The sequence below is a fragment of the Lycorma delicatula genome, chromosome 8, assembly GCF_047948215.1.
Source record: "Lycorma delicatula isolate Av1 chromosome 8, ASM4794821v1, whole genome shotgun sequence".
Lineage (NCBI taxonomy): Eukaryota > Metazoa > Arthropoda > Insecta > Hemiptera > Fulgoridae > Lycorma > Lycorma delicatula.
The window spans coordinates 135,523,378-135,538,620 of NC_134462.1; the positions used below are offsets into that span (position 1 = coordinate 135,523,378).

General features: G+C 30.1%; 1 protein-coding gene across 2 annotated transcripts in view; it reads left to right on the forward strand.

Annotated features, from left to right (window-relative positions):
* Positions 1–10,511, forward strand: part of LOC142328825 (general transcription factor IIF subunit 1-like) — a 52,918-nt gene extending 42,407 nt beyond the window's left edge. Inside the window, exons 11-12 of one of the 2 annotated variants that reach the window (XM_075372894.1) lie at positions 2,556–2,687; positions 10,218–10,511. In XM_075372894.1, the coding sequence (XP_075229009.1) occupies positions 2,556–2,687; positions 10,218–10,431 (346 nt within the window). In that variant the 3' untranslated portion in view covers positions 10,432–10,511. The remainder of the gene's footprint in view (positions 1–2,555; positions 2,688–10,217) is intronic. The other variant, XM_075372895.1, reaches the window with a different exon arrangement.
* The last annotated feature ends 4,732 nt before the right edge of the window (positions 10,512–15,243 follow it).

A 15,243-nucleotide genomic window follows, 5' to 3' on the forward strand; every position in this document is an offset into this window, starting at 1 on the left:
CAAATATTAAAAGAATATTTAAAAACATATTCATCACTTTTTTGATGCTTTAATGGATTAACTCCTTACCAGTTTTTGACGCGATAACTTGTGATAAAAATTGCCCTTGACAAAATAACTTGTTTTCACTTTTTTGCTGATAAATGCCTCTGACAAAATTGTAACGATATTTTGTTCGTCAAAATTGTAAGGATATTTTGTTTGTCCCCATTTCCATCCCCATGGTGTGATTTTAGCTGTTAACGAACTCAACCAAAAGTTTGGGATGAGTTATTTTTAAAGAGCAATGTGAAAATGATTGATGCAAAATTACGGCAGTTATTATAACCACAAAAAGTGAAATATATATAGATATATATATATATATAAATATATATAGATATATATATATAAATATATATAGATATATATATATAAATATATATATAAACTTTGAGCTGAGCTGATGGTGGTTTTGGGTTCTGGGGGATGTGAAATGCGAAGATATGTCGAAATTTTCCAGAAGTCACATCATGATACCTATTACAATAGTTAGCTTTCTTATGAAAGCTACCTAAAAAATGGGCAAAATAACAAAGGTTTAATGAAATAAAGGGCATAATAATATGAATTTTCCATTAAAATAAATCAAACATTTGATATCAGAGTTATTATTTAACTGCACATAAGGGAATACGTTGTCATTTGTCTTGACAAACTTATTTAAAGATTTTTCCTCGCGAAAAGTTGAATTCACATTGATTATTGGATTTATGTTTCTTTTCAAATGTTATAGAATCTGATTTGTAAATAATACTTTTTAGTAGAGTAGCAAATATTTTACCGTTCTTTAAAAAAGAAAGTATTTTGTTACAACTGAAACCTTTCTGAACTGTGTTACAGCTAAATTAGTGCAGTTATTGATAATTTGGGCCAATCCTTTACTTTCAGCTAAATTAAAATTTGTCTTAGTTCAGTTTCAACTTGCCATTTTTAGTATAATTTATTTTGACTGAATTCCTAATGCCATTTTCTTTATCAACATTTACTTAATGTAATATGTTACAGTATTTGTTTAAAAACAGTAATTCATAATCTGACCTAAAAATTTATCTTATGTTTGCTCGGCAAGTAGAAAAATCATATTTCACTATTCTGGAGGTCCTAATAAAAATATTTAGCTTTATTGCTTATTGTGCATATTGTTCGTGGTGTAACGTGTACAATTTATAATTCTTTACTGATAAAGTAGTTAAAAAGAACTATTTGATCAACAGGTAAACCTCTTTTGGGGTGCATTACACATCTCTTTCTGTGACTAAAAGTTGATACATTGTTTACTTTCTCTAAAATTCAGATTATTTGCCAAATTATAGAGGTTCTGTTCCACTTTATAAAATATTAGAGAAACTTTTTTTATACCTTCTTTTGGCTGATTATAGTTAAACTTATTTTTAATGATTATTTTCAGCAGAACAATGCAACTTTTCATGTGTCTAACCTCAGCATTAGAGTCTTGCGAGATAATCTTTGTAAGAGTTTTTTTGTTAAAATATTTTTTTGAAATGGCTGATGTCAAGAATTATGAAGTTATCATTCACCTGACCTTTGCTCATTAGACTAATATTTGTTTAGATTAGTGGAAAAGTATATGTTTACAGACAATTCCCACACTCTTGTAACTTAACTATGTGATATACTATGTATGTATGTATGGAATGTTTTTTGTGGCCACTGAGGCTTGATTTTATTTATATTCACTTAAATCTCATTATAGCATCACTTGACCAAACAAATCTCCGAATTGTATTTTCTGAAAATTATCTGTTTGTACAATATTATACTGATTGCATGGTTCTTTTTACATCCATTACATAATGTACTTACTTAAAATGTGCATTTATTACCAGCCATTATTTTAGAATAGTCTCAATACAGGTTGTAAATAGAGTATTTGTAGATAATTAATGACTCAGAAATCTGCATTACATTCAGTGTATTTGATTTTATGTACTTTCATTTCAGCTGATCTACAGTATATTTGTTTATATACTGGAAATTATTTTTTTTATTTTTTACCTGTGCAACAAATTAATATAACTTTTATCTCAGTGTCTTTTGGCACATTCTAAGTAATAATTAAAAATGTTTTAAGAATAGTACCAAATACTGTCTTAATCTCTAAATAAATCATACATAATAGTTTTGCCAAGCTGTAGAATAATCATGCTAAATAGTCTACTTGTTATACCAATTTGCTATTTACTGTTTATAAGATAAAATTTGTAGTAGTATGCTCAAATTGTGGCATATATTCAAAAACAGATATTTGGATGTTAATATCCTTAATATTCCAGATTCAAATATGTAGAACAGTTTTTTAATTAACTACAGTATGCTTAATTAAAATGATTACATGCCTGACATATGTATGCTTAGCTCTGTGAGACTATCAAATTTGTGAAGAAACAGGATTTAGCTCAAACTTTAGTATGATTTTATCATTTTTACTTGTAATTTTAAATGGCTTTGATTTTTAAATATTTGAACTACTGTGATGAATAATTTCATTTTAGTGCTGGTAGTAATGGTCGTACCGGTAGCCCTGTTCCTGGATCAGATCTAAAGAGATCATTAACACCGATCGGTTCACCATCAGAGCCTGCATCAAAGAAACCTCGTATTGATGTTGCAAGTCCATCATTAAGGTACGAAAGATAAGAGGATATATTGTTTATAAAATTATTATTAATTATTCATAATTTGTAAACCATTGTGTGTTTTTGTGGTTAATTTTTCGATAGGTGTAAAACACTCTGAAATATTATTCTTTGAATTATAGATTTTTTTTTTAAGTGCAGTGTTCTCTTTTTGAGAACCATACATTTTTTTTATCGCACATATAGTAAAAAATGTCATGACAGTATTGCTTTATTGACTGTTAGAAGAAGTGATCTGAGAAATATTGATGAAATTCTAGTAAAAAAAAACCAGACTTACTTTGAAGGTTTGATAAAATAAAGATACTTTTTAGGATGTGAAAAAATTTTATAAAAGAATTTAATAAACTGCAAACTGCTGCTATTGATACTTGATAATTTAGTAGAAGAATCATCATGTTTTATAAGTTGTAGAACTGTATTGACAAACAGTTAACATTGATGAAGAAAAAAAGGCTGGATTATGTAATTATGAGCTATGAACACTACAGCATATGTCTTTAAATGATTCAGTCTGTTTTCGTTAAGTGCAATAGCTTGGTTATGTATTCAGTTAATTCCTGAATAGTAATTTTTTTCTTGAGGGAAACATTGTAATATTCCCTTTTTGTAGTTAATAAAATCTACCACGTGAATTTTGATTGCATAATCTGATAGCCGGTTCATGCTAAAAGGACTATATTAATTTGAAAGAGAGTTAATAACATAAATACAAGTTCAATAAAAGATTATTTATTTTATGTTTAACTTACAGTTGCAAAATATAAAAAATTGGCTTTGTTTTAAAAGTCCTTACAATTCACAGTATGTATGTCACTACAACAAAAATAATCTTAATTATTACTTTCAATATTCATAATACATCTCATTAAAGCAAATGCAAATAATGTCTGCCTCAAAGTTCAACACGAGTTGATTAATGATTATTTTGCAGCAAACTAAATAATTTGCAACCATAGTACACCTCATATGTTTCCTCTAATGAAAAACTTACCAAAGGATTAAATTAGAGGAAGCAATTCAAGAAAAGAAAAATCATATTAAAAATGAAAAGTTATATTTATATTTATAATTGAATAAATGAACACTTACAATAATATCAGTGACATTATAAACCAATTAACTAATTTTCATCATTAAAGACTTTTCTAATTTCCTACAAAGTACAAGGGTTATTTTTTTTCAAGGTCCGATCGGTCGCGAAATAAAAACCCGCACAAAAAGTCAGGGAAGGAAGCGAGTGTCAACCGATGATCTTGTTGAGCGAGTGGCAATTCGAGAAAAATCAGTTCACAATTTCTGTATTGAGTGATTCGTTTCCTGAAATTTCAAGGTCCGCTCTCTACACCATTGTGAGTGAGAGACTTCAGTACCACAAACTGTGTGCAAGATGAGTACTCAGCATCTTGGGTTCCCAAGATGCTGACCAACACAAAACAATGAGAATGGACGCCTCCCTAACGTTTCTCCAGCGCTACCACAATGAAGGAGAAGATTTTTTGAACAAAATTGTCACAGGGGACGAGACATGGATCCATTTTGAAACTGAAGAAACAAAAGAACAATCCACAGTGGATGCATTCTCATTCTTCCAGTAAACCAAAGAAGTTCAAGCGAACCTTCTCCAGCAGAAAGCGTATGGTTACTGTGTTGGGACCGGAATGGAGTTCTCTTGGTGGAATTCATGGAACGTGGCATAACCATCACTGCAGCCTCATACTGCATGACTCTTCAACATCTACGAAGGGCAATTCAGAATAAGCAGAGAGGAATGTTGTTATCAGGCATTGTCTTTCTCCATGACAATGCTCGGCCGCATACTGCAGCTGTAACAAAGAAGCTCTTGCAACGTTTTCATTGGGAAGTGTTTGATCACCCACCATACAGCCTGGACTTGGCTCCATCCGATTTTCACCTCTTTGCTCACATGAAACGCTGGCTAGGAGAACAACATTTTAGCACAGACATCGAGCTGCAGACCAGCGTAGAAACATGGCTGAAAACACAGGCGGCTCCGTTCTATGAAGAGGGTATTGGAAAGTTGGTACCACCCTACGACAGATGTCCAAGTCGGAGTGGCGACTATGTAGAGAAATAGCATAACTATGTAAGTACTTGTTACAAATAAAAAATTTTTTATTTTTACTTTGGTTGCAATTTCGTGACCTATCGGACCTTGAAAAAAAATAACCCTTGTAGTACTCTTGTGGACCTACACTCAACGTAACAGTAGTTCCATTGCCAGAAAGCTTATATAAGTTCTCTTTTGGTATGGACAATAGCTTTATGGTTATATTCTTCTTTACATTCTCTCAACTCTTACAATATGGACCCTTTCGACAGCATTTTCAGCTTTGGAAACTACCAGAAATCACAAAGAGCGTGGTGAACATAAAGATCTCCATTCTTGACTAAAAAATTCTAGAGCAGACACAAAACGTGCAGGAGTGTTTCCATCCAAACTGCTAAAAGCATGTTCCACATGTCTGGTCTCTTATATGAAACCATTTCATAAAACAATGGGGAATCCCTTGATAATAGTACCAGACTCATATTTGATTCATTACCATTGTTCAGGCCATTCTGTGGTAGTATGTAATAGTTTGTATCCGATGCAATGTGACAGTGTGATAGGTGTGTGCCTGCACATACACATATATGTGTGTGTATGCGCAGGCACACATATCATTTGCATTGCCTGTCTGACTGTAACTGATGTGGTCTACGAAGTTTAAAAAAAAATTGCACTTACTTACTGTCATGCCATGCTGGTTTTGCTACTTGAATGCAAATAATTTTCTTAGAAAAAAAATAAGGTCAGCAGATACTGAACTGAATCATACATTCTCATACAGTAAGACAGTTCAAATACATAGTATCTCAGATACCATGTATTTGATACACTCCTCAGAATTGGGAGTCTTCAAGTGGATAAGATCCCACTCAGAAGTGGGGTTTTCAACAGAGGAGGTGTATCTTCCTGTATATTAATTTATCTTTCATCTTTAACAACTATCAAATTCTTCAAAGTTGTCATGGATTTGTACTTCAGTTAACCTTGGTTATTTTTAATTTTTTTTTTTTTTTAATATACTTTGTTATTGGTTTTTCAGTGGGTAAAATTAATCTGAGATGTCTATAGTGGGATTACATTTGATTGTAGATTTTTGTTAATGAATAATTAACAAATTATTCATTAACAAAACAATTAATGAATGAAACAAAACAATAACATTAACAATTAATGAATAATTAACAAATTATTCATTAACAAAAATTACAATCTAAAGTATACAAGTAACGTAAGTTTACTTGTTTTATATTTAGCTTTTTTTTATGTAAAAATAAATAAAACACCATAATATATATGTACATTGTAATATTTTAAGTGCCTTTTATTATGATGTGTTATTATTTAGTTCTTAATTTTTTATCTGTTCCAGTTTCCTTAATATTCCTTGTTTTCCTTCCTCAAGCCAACAGGATTTCTTTTCTTTGTCAAAACTGAAGAAAGTTTTATACCTTAAAAATGTTACCAGTGATTTTTGGGATCCTCCTATAACCAAGTATAAGTACATAAATTATAGTTTCTATTTACCTACCAGACGTAGAGTTTGAATGAGCGATTCATAATGTTAAGCAGTCTGTAATGTATGATTTGCATTTATTTGGAGTTATATTATGTGGCTGTGTTCTTGTTATTTCACTGACAAGTTGCATATTTCATAAATACCGTAATCCTTCAAATTCAAGACGCACCCTAAATTTAGTAGATAATTTTTCAAAAAAATAACATATCCTGTAGAAATATTTTAAAATGCTGTATAATTTATTTATTATAAATTACGATGTCATATAATTATTTTGTATATATCAGTAAATTTTTCATTAAGTTCATCTTATTTTGAAAAATTAATGTAGTTAAATAGTAACTACGTACAAAAATTTATTGAATAATCCAAATATGCTTCTAAATCAAAAGCATCTAACACTATATTTTGTATTATAGTACCTCAAATATAATGTATTTAGCTATGTATGTATTTAGCTTTATAAGTATGGTATTTTGTACCTCAGTAATTTTTCATGACTAAACAGTGTGTCTTGTTAGCTTTCTATGTTGTTGAGTCATCATCGTCAGTTTCATCTGGGTTGGGATTCATTTGCGTCGCTGTGGTTCCAATGCACATCGTCTTCAGAACCATCTGATGTGTTAAACAAGCAGCACTTCAAGAATGACTTTGTAACTATATCTGATGGAAAATCATTGCAACCCTCTTTCAAAATCCATTCTACAATCACAGCTGCTGACACGCGTTTAATTTTGCTGCTCGGTGCAGCTTTTGCTGCTCGGAGATGATCGTTTTCAGTGAACCACTGATTGTATTGTGCACAAATTCAACCTTTAAAAGATTTATTAACACCCCCCACATCCTGTGGTTGTAATTGACTTGTCATACCTCCAGGAATTACAACTAAATTGCATATTCCATTTATCATTTTTGTTTTAGTGTCACAAATGACCACGTAAAGCATCAAACACTAACATACTGTTCAGAAGTCCACCCAGTCTACATTCCCATACACATCCTAATCAATCTTGCTTTACATCGCTCATCATTTAGGCATTCTGTTGAACTCAAACTATTACACCATCACAGAACTTTTCTTTTGGCACAGTTTTCCTGTTCAGAATTACATATGGCAATAATTTATTTCCGTCACCAGTAGCACTCAACATAACAGTTGCTCTTACTCTTTCAGTAACAGTAAAAACAATTGTTTTTACTGTTACCTCTTTTTGCCCCTTCTCATTTACGGTGTAATTTGGTGGCATATCAAAGAGCACAGCAACTTCATCAGCATTAACAATTTGGCTGAGACAGAAACATTTTGGCTGAAACATTTTTTTTATAATCGTAGATCAGTTATGTAACGTTGATATTGCACTAATTTGTGCTCATAATCTGATTGTAACTTTTGGCAAATGGAGGTTCTGCAATACAATGACAGACATTGCCTTTTCATGAATTCACTCATAAATCTCACTCCATCCACAGCTAGTTTTAAACTGAAGGCCATTATTCCTGACAATTTCCTTGGCCTTTATCATCAATCCATCTCTTGTCACTGGAAGACCTTTTGTGCAGAGTTCCTTGAAGTAGGTCAATAAGCAGCATTGATTTTTGTATATTTGCCATGTTTTGGTCCTGAAAAAGACTTCTTCATTCATTTACACATAAATAATTTCTGTTTCATTGATCCTAAATTGGTGTTGAGAATTCCTTCCACCATTTAATGAGGATTTGCTTCTGCTCATTACATAAGTTGTTGATGAGATCTCAAGTGAAATTTTCATTGAAACATCATATTGGAATAGATCTTTTGTAGCTGGTACAAGTACTAGGTAGTGAACCTGTTTCCTGAAGGTTGCAAGAAGTTGTTTTAGAATCTGGAATCCTGGAATTGGGAAATTTTTTTCATATTTTACTGTAGCAGCTGTAACATTTACATTACACACATCCATAATGAATACCATCTCAGTCTATTCCTTTGTTGTAAATAAGCATTGCATTACTTCAATAGCAAAACCAATCATGTTCAAACTAAAATTCACAGAAAACCTTCACTAAAAACAGCATAGTTCACAGTACCCGATATACTTAATGTACCCTACAGAATGGTTTAAAAACTAATATAGTATTGCACATTATTGATCAACTGCTGTTATTTCATCGCCAACTTTGAAATAATAATTTTCCAAATAGTTATTCTATTTTTGTTAGTAATAAAAAAAATACTAAGTAATTATTATTTTACAATTGTTGTGTGATTTCCAGTTGTTTTTTTTAAATTACTTGACAGTAGATTTTGTAAAAACAAAATTTTCACCCACCAAAAAGGAATTTGGTTTTTGTTTACATTAAATAAGTACTTTCTGACAAATTTAGTGGTGTACTATTTGTATATAAGTTTGAATTTTTCTAACTTTTCTTTGTTTTATTCAACTTATCTTACACCATTTTGTTTCAGAATTAAATTCTCTACTAGTTTTATTTAAAAGTTGTGTATGTCAAAGATAAAAAACAGGGTTTTTTACCCCAATTTATTGGTTTCTACCCCAGATTTTTCAAAAACTACTTACATATGGTTCTGGGACCTATTTTATTCGATTTCTCAGGTCAAAAACTATAAGAAATCACCAATTCTGCCCTTTAATTATTGTCCTAAAAATGTCAGTACAACCTCATCTAACCAGGGTAGCTGAAATCCAAGCGATATCTTTCACTAACCATAACTTGTAAACAAAGCATTTTAGGATGTATGTTTATAAAACTTTTTCTTTTATTTTCATGAGTAAAGTGTGTTATGAAAGTCCCGGGAAGACTTCATGATACACTTTATATGGAAGATATATGCTGGTTCAACTATTGCAACAGTTACAAATATATTTTAGGCAGATGTCAAAAAAATTGACTTCGCATAAGTTGCACTCAAGATTTGGCAAGTAATTTTGTATGAAAGTATTTATATAGTAACGGATTGAACCAGAAAAATTTACAGACAACCAGCAAGTTATGTTGCTATGGTTGATTGATGAAGTCCTATTCTTGTGAAGACACATTCCCACATAATTTCACCAGTATGTTGATGTTAAACAACTTAAACTTATTTCGTGACTTAAATAAATATTCCTAAACTAAGTGTAAAAATGTGTATTGTGCTTTTGTACATTCAATAAATAAATTGTACATTCATATTGACATTCAATAAATCATTTTTACTATAGTTAAAACAGAAGTAACTTGAACATACTAGCCCTCTACTTAGTTATAAAGTAATTATAAAAAAAATTTTATTTCCGATGAAATTTTATTGATTGTAATTTTAAGTTGAGGAGTGGATATATAATTACTGTTACAAGAATTTTGTAAAGGATTGTTTTGTTGTACATGCAGAAAGAAGCACAATAATTCCAGTAAAACACTTAGTTCCTGGTATGTTTATTGAAGCTATATTTCTAAATATTAAACTAAAAAAAATAAAAAATTCTCTTATTGATGTTTTGTTTCATCAAGTAGAGACAACAGACCTTATTATTAAGAGGTTTTCATGACATGTGAAACATTTGTTAAATAAATTGTTTTTTTTTTACACAGAAGTTGCTGCGTATTTGGATATATGTTGTTAAGTGTTTAAGTGAATGTGTATTCCCCTTCCCTTTTTACCTTTCATTGCAGTGAGTGGGAGAGAGGCATTTGCACCTTGACTGCAAACTGCTACAGTCATATAAGTGATTTAAACTCATAAATGTTATACACTGTATTAAACTTAAGTAAACAAAAACAGTTCTAAAGTACAAACAATTCTAAGCTATTATAATCATTATTGTATAAGCTATGAACTAGTATAAACATGTTATTATTATTATTTAAGTGTTAAACTGTGTATTAATAATAATAAACTTTATTTACTGATTAAACAGTGAATCATTTTTTCTTTTCCCTTTAATTTCAGTGGCACCAATGAGAGTGGTATTACTGAAGAAGCTGTAAGACGATACTTAATGAGAAAACCAATGACAACAACTGAATTACTTCAAAAATTCAAAAGCCGTAAGACTGGTTTAAGTTCCGATCAATTAGTGAACATCATGACTCAGATATTGAAAAGAATTAATCCAGTTAAACAAACAATTAAAAATAAGATGTATCTTTCTATTAAAGCTTGATATTTCATAAATTATGGTATATATTCTATTATACACATTTAATATTAATTGTAAACTAGTTTAAATATCAGCATGGAATATCTTGTAAGTTTTATATATATATATATATATATATATATATATATATTACAGCTATTTATTGTTTATCAGTTTTTTTCTAAATTCAATATAAGAAATATTTTATATTGATTTGTTTAAAAAGAATTCACTTTTTTCAAATTGATTCTATCAATGACTGTTTTAATTTTTATTATACTTTTGTCTGTTACTGTTCAGTTATTGTTGAAATATAATTTTTGCAATTTTTAAATTGTGTCTTTACTTCTTCGTAGATTGTAGTACACAGTTGGGGGTTTTATAAATATATAGAACACTACATATTTATTGTTTATTTGATCCACGTCAACATTCTTAACAGATGTAACCAGTACTCAACCTAGCCAACGTAATTGGATAGCATCTGCTATCTTGCTACCTACATCATGTCTCCAACTAAATTATTCCTAGTCTTCCATTGCTAACCTCATTGATTATTTTACATTTGTTTAACTCCACTCTAAAAAAAGAAAGTTTATATTTTATGAAACCCATAATTACTAATGATCAGAACAGACCTAATGATCCACATAATACTCTAGACCTCATGTAGCACTAATAAGACTGCATTTACTAAATTTATTGTTCCTCTTTTTTAATATATAAATCAAAAGTACTCGGTTGAATTTATAGTTCTTTTGTTTTCTATTAAATAAATTATTATTATTATAAGATAACATTATCATAATTTTATAGAAGGTTGTAAATTAATTGTGATTAGATATTTTAATATGATATTTTTGCTGACCTTTTCTTAAAATTTATTGTCATGCAAAAAAAATTAGAGATTCTAGTCATTAAGGTAAAAATAAAATGTTATATAATTACATTTTATATAAAAAAATTGAATGAGAAAAATAAATTCAAAAATTAATACAGTAATGTTCAGTGCTGCAAAATGATTATAAATATTTGGAATTTAACAACAATAAACTAATATTTATAAGTTATAACATTTATATTTTAAAATTTTAATTAAAACATAAAATCCTGAACTACCAGTAATTGTACATAATGATTTATTAACATAGTAAAATATATTAATATATAGACTGTAAGAGGTCTGATCAGAAAATAACTGAACATTTTTAATTTCACGCCAACTGAGATATTTAGTAACATGTGGTTGGCTGCATTGTGTTCTACACAACCTCCCTTTTGTGGGAGTAAGTGTAACTTACTCCACAAAAACTTTCAGTGTTTGTGGTGTTTAGTTTTTGTTAGTTATTTGAGTGTAAGTTTAAGTGTTAATATCGATTTTTGTAATGTGTGATTTTCAGGAGCGATGATATAACATAAAACTTTTTGTGAAACAGGGATAAAACCTTCATAGAATCGTATCAGCCTTTGAAACAAGCTTACGGAGATGATGCTCTGGGTCTTATGCAATGTTACCAATGGTTTTCATGATTTAAAAGTGGTCATCAGTCAATTGAAGATGACCCTCGACCAGGAAGGCCTTTGACTTCAATTTTCACAAAATCAATGATCAGGTATATGCAAATCGCCGATTGACTGTCAGAGAACTTGTAGAAGAGTTTATCATCTCGATTGGATCGTGCAGTGACATTTTGACTGAAAAATTGAACACACAGAGTTGCGGCAAAGTTTGTTCCTCATTTGATGATGAACAGCAGAAAGAACATCAAGTGGACGTTTGTCGGCAACTTCTTGAACAAGCCAATGACGATGAAACATTCATACAAAGCATCTTAACGGAAGATGAAATCTGGGTTTACGGCTATAACATCGAGACAAAAGTCCATGCTCCAAGAAAGCTCATCAGTCTCGATCCAATGTCATAATGATGCTTTCTGTTTTTTCAATTTTAATGGAATTGTGCATTTTGAATTCTTGTCTCAAGGTGAAACAGGAACCGTGCAAACTATCAAGGCATTTTACAATGGTTACATGAAAAAATCCACAAAAAGAGACCACAATTCCTGGTTTCTTCACCACAACAATGTGCCTGCACACTCAGCTTTGTCAATTTGTCAGTTTTATACCAAAAATCAGATGATTGTTCTCCCTCAGCCCCCTTACTCACCAGACCTGGCTCCTTGCAATTTTTTCTTATTTCCAAAATTAAAATCTGTGATGAAAGGATGCCATTTTGAGACTATTAAAGAACATTAAAGAACAACATAACATAACATTAAAGAAAATTTATATTGGACCTTATAGGCCATTTCAAATGACACTATCCAGGACTGCTTTGCGAAGTGGATACACTGCTGGGAAAAGTGTGTGATTAGAGGAGGGTAGTACTTTAAAGGGAACAAGACCAATAAATAATCTGTGAAATTAATAATAAAGATTAAAAAAATAAAGTTTAATTATTTTCTGAACAGACTTATTTTGCATCTGGGCTTTAAAATTTGTACCATAAAATTGACAAATTTGAATCCATGATATGATGCAATTTCAGGATCATTACCAGCCAACAAAATTGATTGATGCAGTCATTAAAAAAAATTTATAATTCTTGAAGTCAAGATTTTTATCTGAGTTATGCATTATTTATTTATTAATCTTTATACGAATGTATTTTATGCAATTTATTTTTCTAAGAGTAGATATTCAATTAGTTTCAAAATTTTCTCATTAATAGATCTCTCTTTCAAACTACTGTTTTCTTTACTTGCTTCACTATTGCTTTTATGTTATTCTCAGAATTGTATTAAAGGTTTTTATAATTCTATCCAGTTCAGTTTTCTGTTGCGTAAATTTCTTAGGCAATAATGACCTATGGTTTTTTAGCCTTAAAAAAAATGCAATTCTCTATTTTTACTTTAGATTTCATTTCTGTATTAATAACTTAATTTTGTGAATTAAGTTACAATTGAGATGTCTAAAAGAGATCTAAGGATTGAAATGCATCTTTAAATTTGTGGGTTTTATTTTATTACATTAACATATGTGCTTTAATATTAAGGTATCAGCAATAGTCTTATGGATGTAAATACACATCTGTATAAATAATAATGATGTAATAAATATATTTAATATATAAAAAGCTGCTGATTATAACTAAACTGATAATAGTGTTAGCTGTTTTTGTTTTTACATATTTCAGTATACAACTAATTTACTGGAACTTTTATTATAATACGGACAATCCTGATATAAAAATCACCCAACATTCCTTTAGAGGAATACTAATAAAACTGATTTTTAAGAACACCAATACTTACAAAGTGCAAAGAAAAAATGATGATAAACATTGCTACATTAAAAACTGTTCACATATCTGTCTCCACTTTCAGCTAACTGAAACACACATATAGATTTCTGCTGGGTTCCTTGCCAAATAGGAATTCCACGGTAGTGCAATATCTGAAAGAGCCTAGCTGCTATAGAAACTTTCGTTCAGCCAGTCTTCATGGTGCAAGTTGTCCATTCTGATAATGCATGCTTTGTGTAACACCGATTGAAGGCAGTTATGTAATGAACTGAGTAGTCGACACTTAACAGTAAGTCAGATTGCATTAAAAGGTTAATTAATGCAAAAATAACCAATGCAAAGCTGGTGCTATGAAGAAGTCATCTGCGATATTGACTCTTTGATCTCTTGTTATTTAAATTTATTAAGCTAAATTATTATTTATATTTATTAAGCTATATTCATTTTTGTGAATACTTTTACACTCCTACCTGATATTATGTTGAATAGTTTTTCGTTCTCATATTTATATTTACTCAAGAATTTTTGGAAGTTTATTTCCCTGAATGATTGATTTTCAAACCCATAGTTTGCATGCTATTTACAAAATTACTTGATTTTTAGAGTAGGATTTTGTTATGATTTTCAGACGGTGATATTTCTGATGGTCATTTACCTCTAGGAAAAGTTTTTTTATAAAATTGGAACTAGGGTAATAGCTCTTTGTTTAAACCCCTTTACAGTCTACTTTATGGCCAGACCATAATATTAAATTTATTCTGTAGTTTATTGTGGGGCATAGATTTTTTAAGATTATAATTTATTGTGCTTCCAAAGAATACATTTTGTAAACATACTATTCCTGCATCTCAATATTACAAGAAGATTGAGATTGTGCGTGTTTGTACACGTACATACTTCACATGTTCATACAGATTTGTATCTAGCCAATTATTAATTGTCAATAAACAAAGTCTTGTTTTTGCTTTCTGTCATCTATCATGAATTTTGTGCATTTTAGTTGAACGCATTATAAATGAAAATGATGCTGTTTTGTTTTTCCTGGAGCAGAGCATTCTATACAATCCATGTAGATATGAACTAGGGTAGAATATGATTTTACAAATGGGTGTATGGGACCAGATAAGACATACTCCAACGAGGGATGTATACAAACAATTTAAATAATTACAGCAAAATACATTTCTGACTGATTCTAAATTACCATTTTGCAAAAAAAATTCCCATCATTTATACTTGGGCAAAGATATAAATGACTGATTGGATGGGCCTATCGTCAGTCACATTTTGTAAAACCAATTAGAAATCAACCATAACACTTTTGTAGACTGGAGTAAGGATAAGATTTATTATCCATCACTATTTCATAGCCTGTTGTTGTTATATAAATAATGAATTAAAAAAAAAAAACATTATAAATACATGATCTGTCCAGAAAATAATGTAACAAAGTCTACTAGTATGAAAAAAAAATTTATTTACATAAGAATAATAATACCTGTATATTATTAAAATTCTTCAAAACATTGGCG